The sequence below is a fragment of the Mauremys mutica genome, chromosome 21, assembly GCF_020497125.1.
Source record: "Mauremys mutica isolate MM-2020 ecotype Southern chromosome 21, ASM2049712v1, whole genome shotgun sequence".
Classification (NCBI taxonomy): domain Eukaryota; kingdom Metazoa; phylum Chordata; order Testudines; family Geoemydidae; genus Mauremys; species Mauremys mutica.
This window is the reverse complement of record NC_059092.1, coordinates 14,055,672-14,083,175: the sequence shown is the minus strand read 5'-3', so window position 1 is coordinate 14,083,175 and position 27,504 is coordinate 14,055,672. Positions and strand designations below refer to the sequence as shown.

The window sequence follows — 27,504 nt, the reverse complement described above, 5'->3', positions numbered from 1 at the left end:
CGTTTCCAAGTTCAATGTTGGCTTAAGTGGTTCTTGACTGGGCACTTAATCTGCTGGCCAAATGCTTTACTAAGGCTATCAAGCAAGTAGGCAGCCAATAGTCCTCATTTCAAGCACAAAAATGATACATGCCTACAAATAGGAGCAATGTATTCAGTGGATCATAACCTTTACATAGATACGTTACATGGCACACGCAGCATAAAACATATTCTAGTTATGTCATATATACAGTCAAGAGCATATTCCATAAAGCCTTATGGGGGGCACCGTCACAGTGGGGTCCTGGCCCGTAACTGGGGCTCCTAAGTGCTATTGCAATGCAAATAATCACAATGATTCTTGAAAGGTTGAGGTTGGCAATCTTGCATATCTCTGGGCGGGGGCAGAGCAGATCGCACTGATTATGCCATTCTGCTCTGCCTGCCTGTGCTATATTGCTCTCCCTTGCTGAGCAACAAGAGGCGGCTGTCTGATCTCCTGGACGGCATTCAGATCTTTGCTGCAAAACAACTCAGAGCTGGGAGAGCCCACAGCTCCTCTGTGACGCTGGGCTCGGTTTCCTCTGTGCCTGGGCAGAGTCGAGGCATCTCAGCAAGATGGGGATTCCTCTTGGGATAGTGAATCACAGGGCATGTCTTTGTCATAATGATAAGAGACAATGTGGTGGGGCTGGGAGACATGCCAGATCTTGCCTTGGAGGGGGATGGCCCTTGGGTGTGCTTCCCAGGTCCCTGTGCAATCAGAAACGGGGAAGGAAATGGGTCAAAAAGGGACAGGTTTGGAGACCCCAGCGCCACCACTTCACTCCCCTGAGAATGAAGAAGAAGAGAGCCAGGAGACGTCACCTCACTTTCTGACAGGAGCCAGAAGGGCTCTGGGGCAGACCGACCTACTTTTCTAAAGGTTCATGGTTAGAGCAAAGTGACTAATGAAAAATATGTGTAACCCACGCACCTTCTGGGGATGGTGTTTGTCCCACCTAGTGGCACGGAGACCACTTAGAGCGAGTTAAATGAGTCTGCTCTACAGCCTTAGCTAAGAGTCAGTTGACTTTTAGCTCACGCACTAAGCTCTAGAGGTCCCAGGTTCGATCCCACCTGCCGATGACTGGGGTCTGTTGGCGTTACACATGTATTTGCAAATAATTATCCAATCTGGCCCTTGAGTCTGGCTATTGTGCCTTTAGGATCTTGTTCCTTCCTTTCATCAGCAAACCTGCAGTATGCATTTACAGCCTACTTTTCAGAGGTGCTGAGCATCTGCAGGGCTCATTGATTTCAGCTGAAGTAGCAGGTGCTCATCGCTTATGAAAATTAATGGCTCAAGCTCATGCAAACATTTATGCACATACTGAACTTTACTTGCTTCCTTAAAATTAGGCACGTGCTTAAATGCTTTGCTGTCTCAGGACCATATAGTACTTAAAATAACAAACCCTGTGTAAAATACCTTGCACCTGCATCCCCATAACAAAGCAGGCATCTAAGGAGGCAATTAAATACTGAAGAAAGACAAAGGCTGAATGGCCAAAGCTACTGAAATGCACTTTAACTTTGGGACTCTGGTGATTTAACGCCATTGGATGCCACTGAAGGGAGGATTCTGCTGATTGCATGAAGAGAGGGAGCTGTTACCATTACTTAATCAATTTCCTTATCAAATCTTCCCCACACATTACCCCTGAAGCCATGCTATCACAATCCTGAGTGCCATTAAAAGTGGTGCTGGTGATTCAGTGGGTGGAATTCTTCTGCCTGGGGCAGTCCAATACCACCCCCTGTTGTGGTGGTAGCGGTACTCCAGTGCCGGAAGGGCTGTCTTCTGAAGGTCAAAATCCGCTGCAAGCTTAAAGAGCATGACTCCACTGACTTCAGTGGAATTGTGCCAGCTAACACCAATGCTGAATTTGGCCTATAGCCTTAAAAGGTCCCATGTCATTAATTATTCCTTATTTTTAATATTGATTTATGTTATATTAGTGCATGTTAAGAGCTAAAGTAAAAAGCTGCACAAAAGAAGCCATTTGCAGTGTGCTACAAAAAGTCTTATTGGTCCTACAAAATTCAGCGATTCCGCTACATATTTTTGAGGGCCATCAAACTGGCCCCATATCTCTTAACTCTGTCTTTACATGTATACAGATATACAGCACTCTTGTAGTTGGGCATAATTAGGCGGCTCAGCCCATAGGATTCTGGCTGTTTTGCAGTGTGAATAATTCTGCCTCCCTAAATCCCATCTGCAATTTCAGCTGGACACCATGCTCTCCACTTCCTCTCACATTGCTGTGTGTGTTTCACCCCAGTGCTGGGTGCAGTGATTCTTGTCTATGACCTTGTAGAGCACTCCTGGATGAAGGGCACCCCATCAGTAGGTGCGATTGTATTTATTGTCCGACAAGTTTGAAAAGTAACAAAATGCTCTTTACTTCCTTTAGGCTGCAATGTAGAAAATGCCTGCTACCCCCTGGGGATATGTGCAGAACGCACCGCCATTCAGAAAGCCGTGTCAGAAGGGTACGTGAATTTCAGAGCCATGGCCATTGCTAGGTAAGTGAGAGCTGTGAATCATATCCCTTTTGAATCATTTCAAAATGTGCTTGGACTGGAAAACTGTGCAACACTTTTGTTCCTCTAATTCTTTGCTTCCTGCACTTTAAACACACAGGCACGTACAGCTCTGGGTGGTGGCAAGAGGCAATGGCCATCCTTTCAAAATGAGCTCTCTCTTTTACCTAATTTTTGCAGCATCAACTTTGAAGTCTGGGAGAAAAATGTGATTAGCGAGTTTTGTTTTGCGAGATTATCATTAAACTACATTGCAACCACTCTTAAGACTGAGGTCCGGGTCCTGCCAGCCATTACTCATGCAAATAGCCGCACAGAAGTGAGTAGGACCATTTGAGGGACCCTGATCCCGCAAACTGATCTGTGCAGGACCTCGCAAACTCAGCAGGGCACAGGGGTCCAGTTTTGCACAATCCAGGCCCAAGTGAGCATCTAAAGGAGATGCAAAAATCAGCTGTGGGCCTTTAACTAAAGCTTGAACGCAGCCATCCTGGAAACCTTGCTGAGACTTTTAAATTGGTCACCTAAAACTGGAGGCTGCTATTTAGTTGGTCCTTACTGTAAGCTTCTGTTCCGTGATGTGTCTATAGGCTCCTAATTATTGGTTTGATACAGAGCAAGTGAGGAGTTGTTGAGAACATTTTGTCCTAATGGACTAAAAGCAGAAATGATGTCAAATTATACTACTTGGGAATAATCCATGTCAGTAACCAGAGCCAAGGAATTAATTTTATTCAGAACAAAGGGGCTACATTCATGAAAAGGGATAATGAAGAGAGAGAAATTGTAAGTTTGAATTTTAACAGTCACCCGACATCCTCTCTTTGTTTTAGTCGCTCCTTTCAAATGTTCATGAATATTTCTAGGGATAATGAGCAGGTTTCTATATTTATATTAACCTGGTGCTTGCTAAGGAGCAGATCCTTTGTCTACACACAATGATCATCAACACTAGAAAGGAGGAAAAGCTATGTGGTTCTGTAGTCCATCCCATGCAGGGTTAGCTACAAGGTACTCCTGAGTGCTTCGTCTAGGCTTGTTTTTAAATGCCTTCCAATACCTCCCTCAGGAGGGTATTTTACATCCTAACAGACTTTGTAGTTAGAAAGCTGATCCTGATATTCATTTGAAATGCACCATTCTTTCACTTCACCCCATTACTCCTAGAGATATGGTCTTATGTCCCCCTTCCCCTCCAAATGATTCTCATGCCTTCCTTGATCTTAACACCTTTCAGATACTTGGAGATAGATACACAGTTGTCAGAATCCTAGTAAAGTCCAAACTAATGGGCCAGTGCTTTCCCTATGGGGTTCTCCCAGTAAGGGATGAAAACTGAGTAAATACCAGGACAGAATGGCCAATGTACACAGAAGAGGATGAGATGAGCAACATCCCCCCTTTCCACGGAAACCTCTGTGGGCTTTGGGAAGACATGACAGGATCATGGCCAGGGACAAAGTTGCTGCCCATGTGGCATCAACCCTCCCACCCTCAACCCTCCAAACTCACAAATCTGTGGGGATTTACTGCAGTAAAGGCCTGGAGTGGATTTTCCCAGCCTTGTAATCTTCCCAGGATCTGAACCCTGTGCAGTGTGGAGCCCAGCTCCATAGACCCTCCCAACTCCCTGTGCTGTTGTGTAGTGGAGGTTAGATGGTGGACTTGGGGAGGTGGGAAGGGTCAGAAGACCCACCGCCATGTGGATCCTGTGGTCCTTTTCCCACCTTGGAGAGAAAGACACTAGGATTATAGACTGCAATAGTAGCTGCAGAGTAATCCCAAAACAAAGCAGGTCTCCAGAACCCAGCGCCAGGATTAGCAAATTTGAGTGAATGATCAGCCATTGAAAGACGCCTTACACACAAAGTGGTATGCAAGCTGCTTTCAATGCATTTTAATACCACCAGATGCCAAGTTTTACATCTGGGAACAAGGAATATAGGCCATACCCATAGAATGGGGGCCTGTATCCTGGAAAGCAGTGACTCTGAAAAGGACAAGCAACTCAACATGAGCTCCCAGTGTGAAGCTGTGGCAAAAAGGGCCAATGCCATCCTCGGATGTATAACCTGGGGAGTAGTGAGTGGGAGGAGGGAGGGGAATTTATCTGAACACACCATTGGTGAGACCAATACTGGAATACAGCATCTAGTTCTGGTGTCCACGTTTTAAAAATGATGTTGAAAAATTGGAGAGGGTGCAGAAAAGAGCCACAAAAATGATTTGAGGGCTGGAGAGAATGCCTGACAGAGTGAGCACATTAATTCTTAAGGAAAAAACACCACAGAGAAACCTTAATAAAAACAATGATTACATTTAAACACACACCAGATATAGCAGGAGTCACCCCCATCAGTCCTATGAGACCCTAGCAGGCCCAAGTATTTCCAAGCCTTCCGCCAGGGTGGGGCCCCCTTAGGTCCTGTATATTTGCTGGATCAGAAGGCAAGCACTGTGTCAGTCCAAACTCACCTCTTTATACCAAAAAGTCCTTTCTTTGTCTGCCAATCTCTGGAAAACCCAGCTTGAACCAGTATGTGCAACCCACGCCAGGGGGTGGTACCTCACTGACGTTAAAGAACTTCTAGAGAGTGACTTGCCTTAATTCCCGCCTCCCCGCCCCCTCCACGGTCTTTAGTTCCTGTAGGTGCTGCGATAGCCGTCCCCCATGGAGTAGAAGACAATCATACAGAAACCATTCATAGATTTAATACAGTCTGGTCCCCAACGATATTGTACGGGGCTGCAATATCTGTCACAGCTACCTCCCTGGGAGATGTTGGGCAAGTCACTTCCCCTCTCCTTTCCTCAGTTTTCCCATCCGTCACATAGGGACGATGATCTTGACCCTCTTTTCCAAAACACTTTGGGATTTATGGGTAGAAAGAACGATCAAAGTGCTATTTACTAACTACTGTTTGTTATTATTTGGTGCGTTAACATTATTTATCGGATGCATTAACTGTATAATAATTTTCCATCATGAGCTACACTGACCTCGGCATTCTATTCTCCTTCGATAGCAACACTGAAGAGGATTTCATCGTGCCCTGTGGGGCCTGCAGGCAAGTCATGAGAGAGGTAAACACCTTGTGCTTCCTTTTTCAACAGCTGAAACTAAACTGCTTTAATTCCCACCCACTTGCCTGGGCTGAGAACATTGGTTTCTTTCAGACCCCACTCTGAAATGTCAGGGGACACAGCTCAAAAATTGGCCAAGTAAGGAAGCATTCTGAGATGTGCCCAATTGTGAGCGTCCCATTTCCTGCACTCCACAGCACCAAGCTGGGAAAGGTTTTGAATGTCGAGAATGACAAAAGGAGAGGGAAACTCGGGTCCGTAAACAAGGGCTTCCAAGTTTGGAAACAATATTAATCCCTAGAGTGCTGACCGCAGTGTGTTTTCAAGGGCAGAAACAGAAGGAAAGTTCAGCTCTGGTGTAAGTAGGTGTGGTTTCAGTGCAGCTTACGCTAGAGCCAGATTTGCCCCTACATCTCTCAAAAGTATTACTACAGGGCCAAAGCGTGAAAAGGGAGCCAAGCTTGAGTGCAAGGGCTCTGGTCAGGGAAAAGTACACTGAAACACGAGAGCTGAGGCAAGGAATCCTTGGCCCCAGCATATTCTTTGGGGTTTTCTAGGCACTCAGCTTGTGGGTACTGGGGGGAGGTAAGGATTGGTGCTCCCCTGAAGCACAGGGTCTGGTGCTCTGCAGAAATCTATTAGCCATGCCCCCAAAGCATCTGGTTGAGGCCATGTAGACTGCAGGGATGCAGGAGGGTTTCAGAGTTCAACATGGGGGCTCCCTGTGTTACGTAGTCTGCAAATGCAGCAAGGATGCAACATTTCCATTGCATTTGGGCCCTGCCCATCTGCAGAAGTCTGCTCAAGATTCAGCCTGCAGCATTTAGGACCATTGCTGTAGAATGCTATAGTATTTTGAAAAAAAAAGGATCTTAGGAGCTCCACCAGGGTCATTTTCTTCATGTGCAGCAAACAGGCATAGCACCAAAACGGCGCTCTAAGCTGCATTTAACGTTTTCAGCATTTCTTTAATGGCTAATGTTTAACTGATGGCAGATTCCCTACATGGATAAGCAGCATTATTTCAAAGGTAAAGTTCCCCGAGGGCCTGATCCCGTGTACTTTATGCATCTGAAATTTCCTTTGGAGGTTAAAGCCAGTTTTGGATGTCCAAGAAATGAAGCATCAGGCTCTAATCTAGAAACTGGTAGACGACTTAAAACAGGGGTGGGTAAACTTTTTTGGGCCACATCTGGGTATGGAAATTGAATGGTGGGCCCAAATGCCCACAAAATTGGGGGTTGAGGTGCGGGAGGGGGTGAAGGCTCTGGCTGGGGGTGCAGGCTCTGGGGTGGGGCCAGAAATGAGAGGTTCAGGGTGTGGGAGGGGGCTCTGGGTTGGGGCAGGGGGTTGGAGTGTGGGGGTGAGGGCTCCAGCTGATGGGGTTGGGGATGAGGAGTTGGGGGTGCAGGAGGGTGCTCCAGGCTGGGACCAAGGGGTTTGGAGGGCAGGAGGAGGATCAGGGATGGGTCAGGGGGTCGCAGTGTGGGAGGGGATCAGGAGTGCAGGCTCCAGGTGGTGCTTACCTCAAGCAGCTCTTGGAAGCAGCTGCATGTCCCCCCTCCAGCTCCTATGCAGAGGCGCTGCCCGGCAGCTCGGTTTACTGCCCTGTCCGCAGGCGCTGCCCCTGCAGCTCCCATTGGCCATGGTTCTCGGCCAATGGGAGCTGTAGGGATGGCGCTTGGGATGGGGGCAGTGTGCAGAGCCCCCTGGCTGCCCCTACGCATAGGAGCCAGAGGGAGGACATGCCACAGCTTCCAGGAGCTGCATGGAGCCACAGCAAGCACGGAGTGGAGCAAGCGCCAAAGCAGAGCAAGCCCTGGACCCTGCTCTCTGGTGGGAACTCGAGGGCCAGATTAAAACATCTAAAGGGCCAAATGCAGCCCCTGGGCCGTAGTTTGCCCACCCCTGCTTTTAAAAGTTGCTCAGAGTTTCATACTAATGTGTTAATACTATAAAGGCCTCCAAACTTTGACCCAAGGAAGAGGTTGCTTTAGGAACTTGCCAGGCGCCTAAAGTGGGACAAGCAGGCAGATGTGAACTTCAGGCAGGGAGCTGGAAGGAGGGTTAAGGAACTCTTGGTGCAAAACATGGCAGAAGGCTCAGGATAGGAAGGGGGAGAGAAAGGGGTCTGAATAGGCAAAGGGTTAATGTTAGGAAAATACAAAAGCGGTAAGCAAACAAACAAACCCCAACAAGAATAAAGAAAAAAGGAAGATGGTGAAACAAGCCAAATAGCCCAGTGTTAATATGCAGAACAAAACAATGGCAAAATCTAATGGGCAATGAGCCAGCTGCCTGCTGCAGTAAAAAAAAGTTAACAGAATGCTCATTTTAATTGAATTTACTTCAACTGTGTTCACCCCCCCCCCCCCCGTTTCTGCAAATACACCTCTACCCCGATATAACACAAATTCGGATATAACGGTAAAGCAGTGCTCCAGGGGGGCAGGGCTGCGCACTCCGGCGGATCAAAGCAAGTTCGATATAACGCGGTTTCACCTACAACGCGGTAAGATTTTTTGGCTTTCAAGGACAACATTATATCGGGGTAGAAGTGTAGTCTAGCAAATGACTGTGCAGGACTAACTATAGGAGTGTGACTCTTTATAACTGCGTTTTTAGTCTCTGCTCCTGAAGTTCTGGGTGGGTAGATTCCTGAGCCTGTACAAAGCCAACTCCCCGTGGGTGCAGGGATCAACCCATAAGGAATAATTTGCATGACCATGGCCTTCGACACTAAGCTCTTCATGGCAGTGATTTTGTCTTATTGCATATCTGTAAAGCACTGGGCATGCTTTGGCATTGATCCTGCATTTGGATCTACCTGGGCACAAGACACATTTGATCACAGGATCAGGGCTTTTGTGCACTATAAAAATAATACAATAAAAAGATCGGTAATTGCGTTACCCACTCGTGAAATGCAGCCACCTCTGGGTTGAAGTGCAGGACCATCATATGTGACAATGAAACATAAAAAGAACGTGAAGCCACTTTGACAGATACATTTTTTAAAAACACACATATTGTTTCTGCTTATGATTTATTTAACTGGTTTTCGCTATTGGGTAAATACCAATGAACAATTCAGTTCTGCACAGGTGAGATTCACAGACAGTTCTCTTTGACTCTTTTTCTAGTTCAATAGAGACTGGGACATTTACATGACGAAGCCAGATGGGACCTATATAGTCAAGACTCTTCAAGAGCTCCTGCCCCTGTCATTTGGACCAGAAGATCTGAAGAAGTTCTGAAGAGAACGTGGAGCATGTGATCTGCAACGGCACTAAAGAACCTCCAGACAATCTTATGCTTTCTGTCTGCAGGACGAGATTTATTTCAGATACTTCCCAACTCTGTCTCCTAGGGAATGTCATTCAACTTCTGTAAGCCTCAGGGAACTCTAATGAAAATAATTTCCATTTATACTAGGCCTGGGGAAGGGGTGGCAAGAACCAGATCTGCCTCATTGTGAATCGGCCAATCCCAAACGTTCACAAGTTCGGTTTAGCAGACATGGCAGCAATGATGTCATGATTACAGCAGGTTGGGAATTTGTCAATGAAACGTTTTGCGTGGGAAAACGCCAGTTCATCGAAACAGTCTGAGCTAGTCACATGACCACTCTGTGCCTCAATTTCCTCACCTGAATAATGATGCATTAACCTTTTTCGCAAAGTGCTTTGAGATGCTTGGGTGAAAAATGCTTTTATAGTGCTAAATATGATTATTGCTCATATTAATGCAGTTACTCCAGCTTTATACTGGTTTAACTGAGGCCAGAATCTGGCCTAAGAGTCTCATATAAGGTCAGAATGTAAATTCTAACATACTAGAGGGTCCACATTATTCTGACACATATTACTCAAAAACCATGGGCCAAGTGCACCTTCTCCCCCACATCTTCCTACCTCAGGCTATATGCTGTACATTTATTTACTAGTGATTAGAGAACAACCAAATTAAAGATTCACTGAGTTCTGGTTTGGCTCCAGATCTCATTTTATGCAAACCTCGAAAGTTCCGATGGAGGAGAATTTAACACACAGTTTTAATTCTGGCTCATCACTACTGTTGATCAAAATTGCACAGATCAATAAATCATACAAATGCAGGAATTCGGTAATGTAAAATAGTTATTTGTAAAGATAAGAAGAAAAACTAAATAAGAGAGAAGAGAAACTAAAGGTTTAATAAATCCAAAGTAGACTATCTTGTTCATCTATGAAGCAGGTTATTAGTAAGCAACAGCCGATAGTAAAATGGGCATTTTAGATTATGCTGCTTATTGTCACTTAATTTTCAACACTTTGTCAACATCCTCTTCTTCGTTACCCTTAGTTTATTTTTCTTGATTTATTTTTTTTCTGTGTGTGAGAATGGATGGGAAAGGGAATGTAGTGGTGAGAACTGGACAATACTCTTAACAGTTCTGTCTCCAGAGTAATATGATGTTATGACTGAGCTACATTAGGCACAATGAAATTATCTGAATTGAACAAAAATGGGTTAATTTTTCTAATCATGTTATTGTAAATGTCCAAACAGAATAAATGTAGTCACTAATTCTACTGCTCCATCCAACTGTTGTTTTATTACAGAACAGAGCCACTCAAAACGATGTGGTTTTAGTTTCTAGGAGTTTAGAGGTAAAACAGAATAATACTGTACAGCATTTAAGCTACATATGCAGTCAGACTTCAGGTAACACACAACATTGAGTAGCACGTAACAGAGCACACATTCAGTATTTCCCTCAGGGTAACACACAACAAGAGAGTATACAGCAGTGATCCCAGGTGCAACGACAGCATACAGAGTACACAATCTATACCCAGGGCACCACACATCATGCAGAGATCCATACCCTTCCCAGGACAATACAGAATATGCAGAGTAACACATGGCAGCATGAAGCATACACCGTCCATACGCAGGGCAACACACACCAGACAGAGTCTGCAATCCACAAAAAGGCCAACACAGAGCATGGAGAGTACACATTCAATACCCAGGCCAACACACACCATGCCCAGTACACAATCCATACCCAGAGCAACACACACAGCTACATGTAGCATACATAACCCTTACCCAGCCAGAGTAACACAGTCCACAACCTGTACGCACAGTAACACACACCGCATGCAGAGCAGGGTGGATTTGATTTAAATCACTAGTCAAGAAGACTCAATTTAATCATGGTTTTCTACATAAAAGTGCATTTTTGTTGGTTGTTATAACCTTAATACATATTCTTCACAACCCAGAGATAGATGTAGGTTTCATTTTTAGAAGGTACACACTATACATTTTAAGACAGTGATTTATTTTGAAAACTTTTCAGATTTGTTTTACAGCTATATCAGGAAATGAATGATTGTTTGGTTATTTCATTTACCAAAGTTAATTGAAGCAGATATTTATGAAGTCACTGGGAGGTGAACTATCTCCAATTAACAGGTTAATCATTAATATTTGGAGGATTTTCTTGCCATGCTGTATTAGGAGGAGAACATCACCAGACAGACATTTACATTGTTTTATTTAACTAAAACAATAAAGTTAAGTATTCTGGATTTTTTTCTTTAACAGCAAACATATAATATTTTAACAAAACAAGCATATGTCCCTTGCTTCTCACATTTATCTGCAGACTTATTTTCCTTGTCCAGATCTATTCCGCCCCCAACAATCTTCTATTCAATGAACTTTTTGAAACTTTGCACTTTTAGAGAAAGGTAAGGGACTGACTCTGTGTACACAAATTTGCAGAGGGACAATAGAGTTGAGGTCTGTTATTTCTCACCTCTATATATTATTTATTTATTTAAAAACATTTTTGCTGTTAACAAGCATGTTACCTCTGGGGAGACAAATCCACAGAACTGCAAAACTAAGCGTCTCTGATGGTATCTTCTAGACTGAGCACTGAGTCCCATTAGGTAGCTAGAACGATTAACCTAAATAATCTATACAGAAGCCTCTGGAACCCCATAAAATTGGGTCCCTAATCCATGAACTATTGGAACTCATTTACAAAACTTTTCTTAAACATTACATGAATATATATTGTCTCATACTATAGAATGAGGATGCATAATCTGTATTCCATATCTTTGAGCAATAATATATCTTAATTAAAACTATCTTTAGATAGGTTTTTTTCCCTCAAAAAGCATTTTATCAAAAAAATCTGATGTAAATAAAATCCTAGCACATACAACCCGTACACAGAGTAACACGCACACACTATGCCCGGTTCCCAGGGTGACACACATACCAGGCCTACCACACAACCTGTACTTAGAATGACACACACCCCATGCCCAGCACACACAACCCATATGCAGTGACACACACACACACACACCATGCCCAGCACGCACAACCCATAGGCAGTGACACACACACACACACCCCATGCCTAGCACATACAACCCATATGCAGTGACACACACACACACACACAAACACCATGCCCAGCACACACAACCCATATGCAGCGACACACACCCCAGGCCCGGCACACAGAAACCCTACGCAGAGTAACACACACACCCCGTGTGAAACACACACACGCACCCCGTGCCTGGTCCTACCCGCGGTGACACACCCACCCGGGGCCTGCCGTGCCCCCCACCCCACTGCACGTCCGCAGTGACTGACAGACCCGCCCCCGGGCCGGGCGCGTCACAGCGGGCGGGCGGGTCCCGGGTAACCAGGGGCCGGGGCTGAGGTCGAGGCGGGCGCTGCCGAGCCGGGCCATGGCGCTGCGACAGGCTCTGGGCCGCGGGCTGCAGCTGGGCCGGGGGCTGCTCCTGCGCTGGGCGCCGCCCCGGCCGCTGCCCGTCGCGCCCCCGCCGGCGGCCCGGCTGCCGCTGCCCGCCCGCTACCGCTTCTTCCGCGAGTCGGTGTCCGGGCTGGCGGGGCGGCTCCGGCGGCAGCTGCTGTGGCGGGGCCCGCGGGCGGCCTGGGGGCTGAGCCTCGCCTGCGGGCTGGGGCTGCTGGAGCAGGGGCTGGAGGAGCAGCGACAGGCCGCCTCCGCCTGCCGCCACATCCAGGTGCGGGACGGGGGCAGAGACCGGCCCGGCCCGCGAACGGGGCCCCCGGGCTGCCCCCTGAGGGAGTGTTGGGGGAGGGGCTGAGCACAGCAATGACCTCTGGCTCTCCCCCTCTGGTCCCCTTTTGTCTCCCCAGCCCAGGCTCCTGTTTTCCCAGTCACCTGACACCTTATTCTCCAGCTCAGTTCCCAATTCCTGCCCGCCCGGGTTTCCTGCTGATAAGTGTTGGGGCATCTCTTTGTCTTGCTGGGCCCTCTGTTGATTCGGATCAGTTTGAGCCAGTTCTTTAAGGACTGTATTCATTCCTCCCAGACAGCAAGGTGGCTCACTCACCCCTCCTGCCTCTTGTGCTGTTCCAGGAGCTTTGTTGCCCCAGCGGGTACCAGTGCCACACTCTGAGGGGTGCTGAGGCATGCCTAGGTATCATAAAAACATTACAGAAAATTCCCACTTCTTCACAACTAGTTTCTTCAATGTCTTGATTCTTAATTCCTGATCCTGTAGTCCTCTTCCTCGTTGCGTCTCTTTCCATTAACCCCCAAACATTTCCCCCGCATTGATTCTCTCTCCTCTAGCCAACGATCATTTTCAGCTGCCGTGAAAGTCATTGTGCTTAACTAGGTTTTATTTTTAAACATTTTATTCGTTCAGAGAGGGAGGGAAGCACAGTAAAAATCCCTGTTATAGAAGCTGGCCAGACCTTTCTCTGCCGACTTTATTTGCTTATGTTGTAGATGAATGACATGTTTTTCTTTCCTCTCTTCTGTCCAAACACAATTATTTGTCTGTAGTACTGGTTGACAGACACCTTAAATAAAAACGTGTGTTGCTGATGACAGATTGTTTGCTGGCTTGAATATATTGTCTATAAATGGTTACTTTATGAGTACAAGGCTCTGACTGAATTGCTCAAACTTGTACCTGTTTTCAAATGCGAGTAATCTAATAGGATGTCTGTATCCCATATTTGGATAACTATACCCTCAAAACCCTCGCAGTGTAGACACAGCCTGGTCCTGCAAAGAGCTTTTCTCAGCACAACTTATCAGTTGGGCAAGCAATATGAGTGATGCTGGCAAAAGCCCTTTTAATGCTGGTATAGCTGAGTCTACAGCGGGGCTTTTGTGGGCAGAGAAAATTGCAAAAAATACCACATCCCTAACTGACAGTGCTCTGCCAGCAAAAGTTTCTAGTGTGAACCTGGCTGTTGTCCCTTCACTTGTAGGATATGGATAATAATTTACTTACCTAATGCTGCTTTGAGGCTTAATATTTATACAATGTTTTGAGATCCTCAGGTAAAGGGTGCTACAAAAGCACAAAGAATTATATGTTTTATGTGCCTATATTCGAATCTGAAGCATGCACATGCAGGATTTGGATGTCGTGAGTTTGTAAATTGGATCCACCATGTGTTTTGTAAGTGCTCAGCTAGATTGTAGTTTAACATAATAGAAGATATAAAGCTTTCAAATGCCGCCTGTGCTGGCCGTGTAGTATATATCCTTGTATGCACACCTTGGAGCACATACAATCATATCATTTAACATAGCAAAGTAGTTCTCTGTTTTTTAAAGTGTTGCATAATTGAGTGATTTTTTCACTTTCCTTTCAGACCATATTTATCGGAAAGAACAAGCCACTGAAAGATCCACTGAGCGCTTTCCGCTGGCAAGGCTTCAAGCTAGAAGAGTACCATATTGGGCAACCCATTGGGAAAGGGTGCAGTGCTGCTGTATATGAAGCAGCTATTCCGTTGTCTTCCAACTACCAAAGCAGTGAAGACAGCAAGGCTTTAGAAGGAAAGACTCCAGATACGCAGTGGGATCACTGCCCAGATATCCAGGCTGCAGAAGCGAAACCTATACAAACAAGCCAGCAAAGAGCTGCTTTCCCATTAGCTATCAAAATGATGTGGAACATTTCGGTAAGGAGTTAGTCTGTAGTCTTCCTGTTTGACACTTGCGAAGTCGGAAGGAAATGTTTACCACGGATGTGTTGAAAGCTCTAATTATTTTGTGCACGATTAGTACATTGGAACAAAGTTGTTGATACATAGCAATGGAAACACAGATTGTTCATGAACAGTCACTCAGTGAGGTAATTAATGCTCATCAAAAATCTTCCTATGGGAGTCAGCATCAGCATGACATTTGTGTGGCACTGCTGGTTTGTCTGCTGCTTCTTGACAATATTGACAGTGTTTTCTGGGAAAAAAATTATTAGGTTTAATATTAAGAGACGCTTGGAGAAACGTTAGGAACTAGCAGAAAATGGAAAAACACTGCTAAAGGAGTTTGGGGAATCACTGCTTTTAGAGATACTCAAGGATACAACTTAGGTGTCCATTTGCTGGAGACATTTTAGGTATGAAACCAGTAATGCTTCATGGAAGCTGGATAGCTAAATTACCCACTGGAGGCCCCACACAATTAGGTGGGCAGACCACATCTCTTTTCATAAGTTTCTTCCAGCCCAAATGATTCTGTGATCAGCCATATCCCAAAGTAACTATCCCAGAGACTCAGAGAGCTATCGTTCTTTTCTCTATGGAAAATCACTGTATCCATTCCAGTCTGCAAACAACCGAACATGAAGACATAGGCACCGAGTTTCTAATCCGCTAGGAGTGCTCCGCCAAGGCCCTGCCCCCACTTCACCCCTTCCCCCAATGCCCCACAGTGGCCCTGCTTCTCCCCATCCCTGCTCTGCCCCCACCCCTCCTTTTCCCGTCCTACTTCTTCCCCGCCCAGTTCTGTCCCCTCCCCCAAAGCATGCTGTGCCCTCCTGCCACCTCCCTCCAGCACCTCCTGATGCCGCAAAACAGCTGATCCATGGCAGACAGCAGGTGCAGGAAGGGAGAGGGAGGTGCTGATCGGCAGGGCCTGCCGATGGGCAGGAGGCGCTGGGGAGGGGGAGAGGCTTTGGTGGGCGGCTGCTGATTGGTACTAAGCATCCACCATTTTTTCCCCATCCACAGAGTCGGCGCCTATGCATGAGGAGTCTTCCAAACAAATGATTCCTTAAATCTGTTGGGATTCACACATTTTTTTAACAAAAAATGTTTAAACCCGGAATGGACCATTATGATCATCTATTCTGACCTCCAGCATAACAAAGGCCATAGAATTTCGATCAGTAATTCCTGAATCAAACCCGTATCTTGTAGCTGAGCTAGTGAATATTTTTTAGAAAAACATCCAGTTTTATTCTGAAAATTTCAAATGATGAGGAACCCACTACACCTGCGCTGTTAAAAATTACCCCTTATTTCTAGTCTGAATTTACTTAGTTTTAGCTTCAGGGTTATCTGCTTGCAGTTTTGTTATTTAGATTGGATGATTTTAAAGCTCAGGTTTGAATACAATGTTCTATGTAACTGCTGTTGTAGGCTGGTTCTTCAAGTGAAGCTATCCTCAGCACCATGAGACAGGAACTCGTTCCGGCGAGTGGTTCTGCCTTATCTGGGGAATATGGAGCTGTTGCTTGCCACAGGTATATTTTATTAGTAGATGCTTTTATTGGTCCTTAAAGGTGATCAGAGAGCCTTTATTAGCATGTTTTAAGAACACAAGTTTATTATAAGAAGCTGTGAAGCCCATGCATTTCAGATACAAAAAATTGGAAAATCAACTTCCCCTTTTGCATGTCTATCAAGACCTGAGTTGAGGGTGCTGTGTTTCCCTGCAATAGCAATTGCCATCACTAAAATCCCCCCAAAAGATGGAACAGTACTGATACATTCGGGATCTGAGGCACCTTTCATCCAAATCCCAATGTGGCTTACACATTTTACTCATTGTACTTGTAAATTGCACGATATGTGTGGAAATCATGTCATCAGACCTCTGAAATTCAGCAGTGGTTTAGAGTGCACAGGCATACCACAGAGAATCTAAATAGAAGAAGTTAAGAGAAAAGACTGCATCCACTTGATGCTACGTAGGGGATTTAATGAGGGCAGGATTTAATCACTCAGTCTGGACCTTGGCCAGCATACTGGGGTTCACTCTTCTCTACTTGCCCTCCAAAAGAAAAAAGGCCGTGCAATTATTAGTGACCACAAGTGGTCAGGACCTCTGTTGTACATTTCAACTAAATGATGGCACCTCCGGAAGTACAGGGTACCCTAAACATGGTTTTGGAGAATTCGTTCATAGTGATTTGGAGGAGAGAATACCACCATATCTGTTTGTTTGTATAGCACCTAGCATAATGGGGCTCTGGCCTGTGAGTGAGGCCCCTAGGTGCTGTGCTAGTTGACAACAACATGCCAATGAATTTTACTCAATACTGACCAGAAACAAAAGTGAAAATGGCTTACTCTGTTTTCACATACTGAGCGAAGAGAAAAGTAAATAAATACGGGGCAGTAAATTAGAATTTTAAAATTCTTTCAGTTTTGTCATCTAAGATGTGAACACAGGAAAGTGGTTTGTTTTTTTTTAATCAGTGTCCTTTTAAAAAAGCTCCCCCACCCCCAGTTTAAACAATGTCGTCCAGAATCCAGATCAACTGTTTTACATTTCAGATACACCTCTGCTGCCAGTACAAATAAACAATAAACACTGATAGGTATGTAGCTAGCCAGCAGTGTAACAGACAAAGCAGACAGATATTTTGCATTCAGGGGATGAGAGGAAAGAGAGGTCTGTTTTGCTCTAGATACGTGTGCGTTGCTCTCATTCGTTTTAATGGGCACTTACTGTGTACATCAAAGAATAGATTTCCTGGTTTGGTGTCCCCTTGATCTTGATCTGCTTCTGTAATAAAGTCATTTTTTTTCAAAGCCAGTCCTAGTTTTCTCCTTAATCTTATTGAGAGTCAGGTCTCTTCCACTAACTCTACTCCTCTGTTAATTATTTAGAACACTAGCACTTAAAGGGTAATTTTGGAGACTTAATAGGTTGTTTTGGAGTAAACTGTTGGCTCATGTTCAGCAATCAAATTTGTGGAAAATTCTGTTTTCTCGATGTAATCTTTTTTTTTTAAATAGCCAATACAGTAAATGTTTTGAATGCCCTCTACTGGTGTAACATTAAACTGCACCTCGTAGAAAATAAAAGTTGATTGTTTTGGGTTATTAGAGCAAGAGAATCTAATACATTTGGTGGAAAGGGCCAAGTTATAGTTTTAATTATGGTCAGTGGGTTAGGTCTGTAAAGCTAGAGTCCATTGACTACCCTTGATCTGCAGTGGATTGCCCACTAATAACAATAGGAGTGGGGATTTGCAAGAAGTCTGAGTCATGCTGGCAGATGCTGGTGTCTGTATGGAGCGCTGTTTATCTCAATGGGACTCCATATAGGCGATGAGTCTACTTTGTGGACCCCTGTTGAAGTCAGTGGGATTTCGTGTGATGGCAGGAACCTGCCTGTATGTATTAGTTTGCAGCATTGGAGCTTGGTTAGGAAAGTTTCTGTTGAGCAATTCTTAGAATTGTTTGTAAACTTGTGGTATCCAGAGCTTTTAATGTTTGAGAGTGGTTGAGTATTTTTTACAGACACTTTTAAGGTACATCTTGTTTTGAACTGCACTTTCTAACCTTAACTGTAACTTGCCAACATTGTTTATTTTAGAATGAGTGAGTTTATAAACTGCTTTGGGATCCTTTAGGAGGAAAAGTGCTATATTAATGAAAAATATGATTTTAGTAAGAATACCAAAAATGAAAGTGTCTGTAATTCACCATCCTACCATAGCTGTTGGGTTTTAATTTCTTTGTCTAATGTGATACACAAATTATATTGAAACAGGAAACCTGTCTTTGGGAAGAAGAATTTGAAACCTCATCCGAATATAATCCAGGTGATCCGAGCTTTTACATCCTCAGTTCCTCTGCTGCCAGGAGCATATGTGGACTATCCAGATGTTCTCCCATTAAGTCTGAACCCCAGTGGGATCGGTCACAGCCGCACGCTCTTCTTAGTGATGAAGAAGTAGGTAGAGATGGGTTTTGTAAGTTACTCAGATTTCTAGTGTGACTGTGCTGTGAGGCTCTGTAGTCCGCAGCTGCCGGATAGGCAACACAAGGCCTTGTGAAGTCTTCGCCCGGCTCATTGCCATGGATCAAAGCACACCCTAAGAAATATCCTGTGATCTTTCCCCATTTCTGCGGTTTTAACTCTTGTTAAACAGTGAAGGCTAGTTGCTCTTTTTAATAATTACTTTAATTAACTCATTTTAGAAACTTCAAACACTTTTCAGATATTCTGGTTCTCTAACACTACCTTCTCAGCTGCACATGAAGGCAAAATTAAAACAAAAGTGAGGACCCAGTAACTCTGGGCTTTCTCTTTCTTTCTGATCAGCTGTTGCTTTTCAATTGAGACACAACCATTAGACTCCAAATTATTCCTCCATTTTTATAAAACACTTTGTAGGGGGATATCTTCATTTCCCCCACTTTTTGCTATTTTGACTAACCTGACTCCAGAAAAACTCTTCCTTCTCTGAATCATATCCCTTCCCACCAAGTCTGTCCGTTCTGTAATAACACACTTCCCTCTCTTTCCTTCAGAATACAAAGGAAGATACAGAAGAACCCTCTGTAAATAAAATACCTAAGAAATCTCATTGTACACCCTGTGAGCCTCCTACTTTTAGAGAGGATGCTTTTATTTAGAGAGGTCAGGCTTGACAAAGCCCTGGCTGGGATGATTTAGTTGCGTTTGGTCCTGCTTTGAGCAGGGGGTTGGACTAGATGACCTCCTGAGGTCCCTTCCAACCCTGAGATTCTATGATTCTATTTCCAGTTCCAGTTATTTCCAGATACCAGATTTCAGATAGTATGCCATGTGTCAAAACATGAGCAGACATTTTTGTGTACTGGGGATGAGGGGGGAATTGGGGTTGGTTAAGGAATTTGGGATGTTTAGAGAGAAGTTAGTAAATGTAACAGTGAAGTATGTCCAGGCAGATGCCACTAATGTTGAACTGAATATTTGCTTTACAGCAGTAGAATACTGAATCAAATATTGTCTTTCTCAATCTGTCCAGTTATCCATGCACCCTGCGCCAGTACTTGAACGAGAGGAATTCAGATGCCCACCTCAGCACCTTGATGATCTTACAGTTACTGGAAGGCGTGGATCATCTTGTTCGACATGGAATAGCACACAGAGATTTAAAATCTGACAATATCCTGGTTGAATTGGATTCTGGTATGTAGCTTGCTGAGTCCAGCTGGAGATGAATAGGGAGTTTACAAAAGTAATTTGACTTGTATTGGGACTTGTGCTACTAAGTTTCTCAGACTGTCTACACTATTGTGGTAAGTCAACCTAAGTTACACAACTCCAGCTGCGTGAATAACATAGCTGGAGTCGACGTAGCTTAGGTCGACTTACTGTGATGTCTCCACTGTGCTGGGTCGACGGGAGACACTCTCCCATCGACTTACCTTACTCCTCTCAGTCCCGGTGGAGTACCAGGGTCGACCAAAGAGCGCTCCGCTGTTGATTTAGTGGGTCTTCACTAGACCCACTAAATTGACCCACAGTGCATCGATTGCCGGAACATCGATCCTGCGGTAGTGTAGACATAGCCTTAAATGCTTTTGAAAATCACATCCACGGTGTTTAATGGGGAAGGAAGTGAGCCTAGATGTTACAGCCTTTGTTTAGGGGGAGTCAAGATTCCTAGGTTCTGTTCTTGGCACTACCACATGCTGCTGTTGTGACATCTGGGAAAGTCACTTATCCTCTCTGTGCCTCGGTTTTCCCATCAGTAAAATGGAGATAATGCTTCCCCGCCTCGAGGGGGTGTTGTGATGTTTGTTCAGTGTCTGTTACATGCTTGGAGATCATCAGATGAAAGGTGCTATGTAAGGACAAAGCACTGTTAACAAGATATGTTGCAAAAATTACTAAGTGAATGACTGCTTAAACAGAGAGCAGAAGGGCATGCACTAGCCTGCACTGCAACATTTATGATGCATTAGCTCCATGCCCATGGTCTCTCTGATCGTAACTTGCTAGGCAGCACTGAGCAATTTCTAAAATCCCACAGCAGAGCTAGGTTAATGATATTGCACCTTCAGATCATTAAACATTAGCTGATACTAGAGGGAATAACATTTTGTTGTTTTGGTGTCACTCTCTTTAACTGAAATGTTAATTACCTGAGCACTGTTTCCGTGTGACTGAGATTGAAACGAACAGGGAACAATAGCGAGGGCCTAGATCTGTGTAATTAAATACCCTGCTGTAGTGGCTGTAGAAGATTTTTAGAGGTCCTACTAACATAAGTTTCGTTTTCTTGAAGCCTTGTTAAAACTATACTGAATGCAGATGGTAGTGATTACAAATTCAGTCTCTGGAAATCAATGTTTCTGTTTTGCAATGTTTGACTTGACATCAGGAGAGTAACCATTAACTAGCTCAAACATTTGCAGGCTCGCTGACTCTGTATCTGCTACAAATTAAAAAAATATATATACCAAAGATTCCTTCAATCCCTGATTAATTCTTAACCTTGTGTATCTTCTCTGAAGTCAGAGTGGGACTCAGTCAGACCTGGCACACCAGTCTCTTTTCTCTTATCACTCAGCAGCAGCTCCAATTCTTACACTGCATTTTGTATGTAGGAATATGCTTCCGTTCTGCCCATCTCTGCTGTACATTTGTACTATACCTCACTCACTGGGTGTGCAAGTTACGATGGAAGCTGTATAAATGAACAAGTGTGTTTTCCTTCATGCAACCTTAGAAACTGAAAGTATGTGTGGAGTGTGGGTCCCAGACTGCTGAATTTGGGAGAATCACTGAGGTGTCTGTTAAAACTCTGAATATAAAATAATATAGAGATATACCTATCTCACAGAGCTGGAAGGGACTCTGAAAGGTCATTGAGTCCAGCCCCCTGCCTTCACTAGCAGAACCAAGTACTGATTTTGCCCCAGATCCCTAAGTGGCCCCCTCAAGGATTGAACTCACAACCCTGGGTTTAGCAGGCCAATGCTCAAACCACTGAGCTATCCCTCCCCCCAAATGGGTAACTAATTCCTTATTCAGAGAACTGGGCAAACATTTTACTTTACAAATGTCACCAGTGTTCTAACTTGTAATACTGAAGAGAGGAGATGCAGAAATGGTCTGTGGTAATATAGATTCCTGTAAGGAATGAGACTTCTTGTGCTGATTAATAGTCAGTCAGTTTTCTGATATGATGTGTGGTATCTAATATGGCCAAATATTGTTCACTGCACATCTCAGTTGCGTGCTAACTTGGTTAACCTGTGATTTTTACAGCTGGCTGTCCCTGGCTGGTGATCACAGACTTTGGTTGCTGTTTGGCAGATGAAAATATTGGCTTGAGATTGCCTTTCACCAGCTGGTATGTGGATCGGGGAGGCAATGGCTGTCTTATGGCACCAGAGGTAATTCCTCATCTGTATGAGTCTCAGTAAGTAATTATAGCCTGTATTAGGTAGGTATATATGTGTAGTGCTGTTGGAAGTATAGGATCCGGTAAAGTCCATTAACATAAATAGGAGCAGGATTAGGTCCAAAATAATGGATTTGGGGAATGCCAAACCTTCCCCTTTGCCCTATATACCTTCCGCACCACAAGATGAGACATTTGAATGCCATTCAGACACATCCAATTAGTCAATACTGGGTAAAAGCCTTTTCATTATTGGGTATCTTGCCATTCTTGCCCAATACTATGCCCACTAACTTGCTATATTGGCTGCTACAGGTTGTTGTGGGTGTGGCATTGTCTGTCTAGTTTATCTCCCCATGAAACTTCCTGCCATCTCCAATAGCATTGCTTAGAGGATTCATGGTCTGGTTGATTGCCACTACCATGTGGTTAAATGTCTCTGATATAAACATCAGAATGGCCACACTGGGTCAGACCAATGATCCATCTAGCCCAGTATCCTGTCTTCCTACAGTGGCCAGTGCCAGGTGCCCTAGAGGGAATGAACAGAACAGGAATCATCAAGTGATCCGTCCCCTGTTGCCCATTCCCAGCTTTTGGCAAACAGACGCTAGGGACACCATCCCTGCCCATCCTGGCTAACAGTCATCAATGGACCTATCCTCCATGAACTTATCTAGTTCTTTTTGAAACCCTGTTATAGTCTTGGTCTTCACAACTTCCTCTGGCAAGGAGTTCCACAGGTTGACCGTGCGTTATATGAAAAAATACTTTCTGTTTGTTTTAAACCTACCGCCTATTAATTTCATTTGGTGGCCCCTAGTTCTTATGTTATGAGGAGTAAATAAGACTTCCTGATTTACTTTCTCCACACCAGTCATGATTTTATAGACCTCTATCATATCTCCCCCTTAAGCCTCTCTTTTCCAAGATGAAAAGTACCAGTTTTATTAATCTCTCCTCATACGGCAGCCATTCCATACCCCTAATAATTTTTGTTACCCTTTTCTGAACCTTTTCCAAGTCCAATATATCTTTTTTGAGATGGGGCGACCACATCTGATGTTGAATTCATCAAGAGAACACCTTTACAGAACTCTGTACTGGTCAATCTCCCATTGGTATCTTGAGCAACTGAAAATGGAAAAAAAAACAACAGTGTTACAAGGTGGTAGTTGGTCTTACACATAAAAGTACAAAATTCCAAATTTGGCTGCTTTCCATTCGTATGCCCTCTTCTGCTTAGCTTTTTCAAGGGTCTCAGAACAATAAGTTTTCCTACACAGCATCTGTGTAGCAATTTTTGCATTATTATCAAACTAGTAATTATTCCTCTGCATCCTCTGGGTGGAGGTGAAATTAATTGTGTTTCCTTTGACTCCCCCGTTACCAGTAGTCTTAACATATGGTAAGGGATCTCTAGCCTGGCACCGGTATACTGGGGAGGGATACTTTTGGCTTTCATGCTGTGTGAAATGGAACACCTGGTCCCTTTATAAGGCCACTATCTGGAGTCCCTCTTCAGCTGCCCAAGTAATATATCCCTATAAATACTAAACTGGGTGCAAGCTTTAGTCAGAGGTAAGAACGGAGTTCATGACAATGGAAATGCTGACCTGATGAATAGAAGTAGATATATCAAAAGGTTAAACAAACTTGTGCTGTGTATTTCTACCTTCCCATATATTTCCTATGGTCTTTCTGATGCAGGTGGTCACAGCAGTACCTGGTCCAGGTGTCCTGATTGACTACAGTAAAGCAGACGCATGGGCGGTTGGAGCGATAGCGTATGAAATCCTTGGACTGTGTAATCCTTTCTATGGCCAAGGAAGGTCCTCTCTGGAAAGCAGAAGCTACCAAGAAGACCAGCTCCCAGCATTGCCAGATACTGTGCCCTTCGATGTGAAGCAGGTGGTAAAGATGCTACTTCAGCGGGATCCCAACAAGGTGAGAGACCTTGCGGCTATTGCCGTGAGTGGGGTTTTAACAGGGTGTCAGTTGCGTAGCAGTCACTTTCCTGAGAGTATTGTGATAAAATGGTTGTACAGTGCCTAGCACAATGGGGTCCTTCACTGTGACTAGGGCTCCCAAGCGCTGTGTTGGCAGTAATAATAGAAAACTATCGCAGGACTTCAATGAAACCGTGATGCAATATAAAGATCTTGGTTCTTGACACTTTTTTGCATATTACAGCGAAGTTATAGTGTGAAAGGGTGGCATGTAATGGAACTTGAGTGACTTGGGAGCTCAAGAATAGTAGCCTGATAGCAACAGCCCCCAAAAGCCTTTCAATTAGAAGTGAATGTTGTGTGAGATGAGAAGATGCTTGGGAGCATTTCAACAGTATACATCTCACATGTCTGTTCTAACACCTTTCACGGGCGTTCAGCTGATCTTTCACTTCTCGTTTCAGAGACTGTCTGCTCGAGTTGCAGCTAATGTGCTTCACTTAAGCCTCTGGGGTGAAAATATTCTAGTCCCAAAGAGTCTGAAACTAGACAAGATGATCGGCTGGCTTCTTCACCAATCTGCAGCCACTTTACTGATGGATGGACTGGTGGACAGAAGCAGGGTAGAAACTAAGATGAAGACGTGCTTTTTGGCAAATCTGGAGTACGAAGATCTTTGGGAGGCAGCATTTTTACTGCTCTCTTGGAGAAACCATTCTGTCTGAAGGGTACAATTCTGTGGGTGGCCCTGTGGTAGATAAATGGCATTTACTAAAAGCACTTGGGAATCTGTCTAATACTTCTGTCTCTCTGGAAGCCTAAAATACTTTAAGGAAAAATATCTGCAGGCCTGGTGTATGTGTTAATGTAAGAGGTTGAGTTTGCCTACAAAAAGCATTAGAATAAGGGTTGTTGTCTTACCTGTAGAGAAAACAGCATTGAATTGTTATGAGAATTGGTAGGGTTTGGAAAGTGTTTGAAGGATATCTGGTCGGCTTCATTCACACCAGAGAATTTAGATTTACTGCTTGAAGCAAATTCCTTTACAAAAGGGTTTATGCACTGAAGGAGGTATAACACAGCTGCTCTTTACAGAAAAGCATTACAGTTGCACTTTTGCTAATCCTTTATAGTTCGAACAGAAAATCAATATGAAGTTGAACTGATGGAACAAAATTAAATCTTTGTTTTCTTAAATTTGAAATCAGAATCATTCTTATTAAAATCATATTCCTCTGTATCTATGGCTTCCTTTTATGAAATGACAGTCAAGAGCATCATGATTGAGCTGTTTATCTGTGAGGAGTCCTGTCAGGAGCTGCAGGGTGGGTTATAAATGCACAGCCAAAGTGCGTATCTAATTATATGTGAAATGCCATATGGGCACTCAGTACAGAACAACTAATTTCTGTTTTCTGGTTGATTTGCTGTAATGACATTTTTATCCCTGCTTCTTATAAGCATAACAATTTGAGGGCTCTCGCCAACTGTAATATCCAAATCTGAATTTCACAAGCCAGGCTAGCGGTGTTAGAAGGTCCCTGCATGAGCTGAACTGGAATACCAAATCCAGACATCTCCCGGCTTTTGAGAAGTTTGGATTCAGATCTTGATCTGAACTAAGCAACTGAGTCACATCTCTGATCACAGCAGGTCAGTACTTGAACCATTGAGAGAGACATGTGTCCTTTTAGACTGTGTAGATCTAGTTCTTTTAACCAGAACTAAAATTCCTTCCAGGGACATTCTACTGTTTCAGTGTGCCAGGCTCAGAGAGAATTGCATCATGATTGAGAGAATGGTGAAAGAGGGTGTGGGGTTAATGGCTCTTCTGGTAGTTATGCTTGACTCAGTTCCTTATTATATATACCTGGTTTTCTGTTTCATTACCAGGGCTTATTCTGTGGTTGCAAGAAAAACACTATTTTTTTAATCAGCAACAACTGTTTTAGTGAAAATATCATGAGACTTTATAGCTGTGTATTGTGAGTGTTTGAAAAAGTTAGCTAATTTTCCTCTTTGCACAATAAAGTGGTGACTGTGCTGTTACAATGAATGAATCCACAGTTGCTGTTTTTGTCTCTGCTCACTGTACCAGGACTTAATGCCATAGTGACCTGGGGATTAATACATATTGAGACTTGGCCTTTCAAATTTACTCGTCTGTTGCATGCTAAATATTTGTTTCAATGTGGTCCTGAAAGCATCATCAGCTCCTTCAAGTCCAGCATTCAGGACTCTCATACTCCATCACCTAGGATAACCATTAAGTCCAGTTTTCAAAGAGCAATTCAGCACCATTTGGGAAAGAAATCAAGCACCAGGATTGTTCAACATATTCCTGAAAGTTCTGAACGTTTTCATGGTAACTTCCTTATATTCTTATTTCAAGGAAATCATTAGAACTGTGTGGTGAGACACTGAGAGCTGTCAGTGAATTGCTACACAGTAACAAGCTGCCCAAGTAGCGTGGGTCTCATAAGTAGTTTTGCAATGCTTTTAAAAATGTTTTATTTCAGGCGTCTTCTCCATTCACTTGTAAAATATAATGGAAATGGCAATTGCAAATTGTACTGCGCTGGAGGAAATCTGCTTACAGAAATTGGCACCATTCATTTTATAATACAGCCAATGAGCTATGTGCTTTCATAGCTAACATACCAGAAAGTGGATCAGCGGACTAACATAACCAGCCACCTAATTTGAACCTTTATAGGTGCCATACAACAATACCTAAATGCTCCCACACAGAAGGGCCCACAAAAGGCACAGAATCTGGGAAGATTCAGGAAAATCAAAGTAAATCCTAGCCCTGGAAAAACAAAACCCTGATAAGTTTGTTTTTTTTTAATAAGTTTTTTTTATAAATGGTGTTTTGAGCACAAATTGCCATCAGCAACAATCCCATAACTTGGTAGAGTTCAGTCTAATTGTTCGTGGATGGCAGCACCTAGAGGTGCTATCTGTAAATCGGAAGTGGGAGGTGGGCTTTATCCCAGGCTGAAAAGGCCTTGGAAAAATTCACTGCAGTTATGTAGACCATGGTTATTTACTATGGAGTCTACCCTGTGTTTGGCAGGGCAGGGCTCTGCTTCAACAACATACTATCCTTGTTGATAGTATGTTTCTAGCCACGCCCAGTGTCAGTTACCAGGACTATGATAATGATAGGTAGGAGTTTGTATCCAATTTGGTTTTGAGGCTCTTAGCCTTTTTTTCATTTATTTTTTGCTTCAAAGTATGGCTTATGACCTGTTGTTCCAAGCAGGAGGTGTTTCCTGAAACATCCCATTTTGTGCTTCCCAAGGGTGGGGTGCCAGCATCTCCGACAACCTGCAAGATAACAGCACGGAACTGGACAAATCTTATCAATGTTTCCATGATAAATGTGGATAGCGAAACAGTAACTAATTGTCCTGAATATAAACCTGGGTTGGATCTCTCCCC

The 27,504-nt window shown here is 43.9% G+C and overlaps 2 protein-coding genes across 7 annotated transcripts in view; both read left to right on the top strand.

Moving 5' to 3' along the window:
- The window catches only part of CDA (cytidine deaminase), a 49,837-nt gene extending 38,933 nt beyond the window's left edge, over positions 1 to 10,904 (top strand). For all 6 annotated transcript variants that reach the window (XM_044996585.1, XM_044996588.1, XM_044996584.1 and 3 more), the window contains 3 exons: positions 2,441 to 2,552; positions 5,597 to 5,654; positions 8,798 to 10,904. In XM_044996585.1, coding sequence (XP_044852520.1) covers positions 2,441 to 2,552; positions 5,597 to 5,654; positions 8,798 to 8,911 — 284 coding nt within the window. In that variant the 3' untranslated portion in view covers positions 8,912 to 10,904. The remainder of the gene's footprint in view (positions 1 to 2,440; positions 2,553 to 5,596; positions 5,655 to 8,797) is intronic.
- A 1,475-nt stretch (positions 10,905 to 12,379) lies between these two features.
- PINK1 (PTEN induced kinase 1) lies at positions 12,380 to 26,113 on the top strand. Its single transcript, XM_044996439.1, has 8 exons — positions 12,380 to 12,721; positions 14,337 to 14,648; positions 16,113 to 16,216; positions 18,478 to 18,660; positions 19,721 to 19,884; positions 21,973 to 22,100; positions 23,819 to 24,055; positions 24,522 to 26,113. Exons 1-8 carry the CDS (start codon positions 12,425 to 12,427, stop codon positions 24,780 to 24,782), a joined length of 1,686 nt encoding a protein of 561 aa, XP_044852374.1. The 5' UTR covers positions 12,380 to 12,424; the 3' UTR covers positions 24,783 to 26,113.
- Positions 26,114 to 27,504: the final 1,391 nt, after the last annotated feature.

Coding starts and splice junctions, on each gene's coding strand:
- PINK1 (XM_044996439.1), top strand. CDS start 12,425: ATGGCGCTGCGACAGGCTCTGGGCCGCGGGCTGCAGCTGGGCCGGGGG. Junction 16,217..18,477: donor GGAGCTGTTGCTTGCCACAG/GTATATTTTATT, acceptor ATATTGAAACAG/GAAACCTGTCTTTGGGAAGA. Junction 19,885..21,972: donor CCTGGTTGAATTGGATTCTG/GTATGTAGCTTG, acceptor TGATTTTTACAG/CTGGCTGTCCCTGGCTGGTG.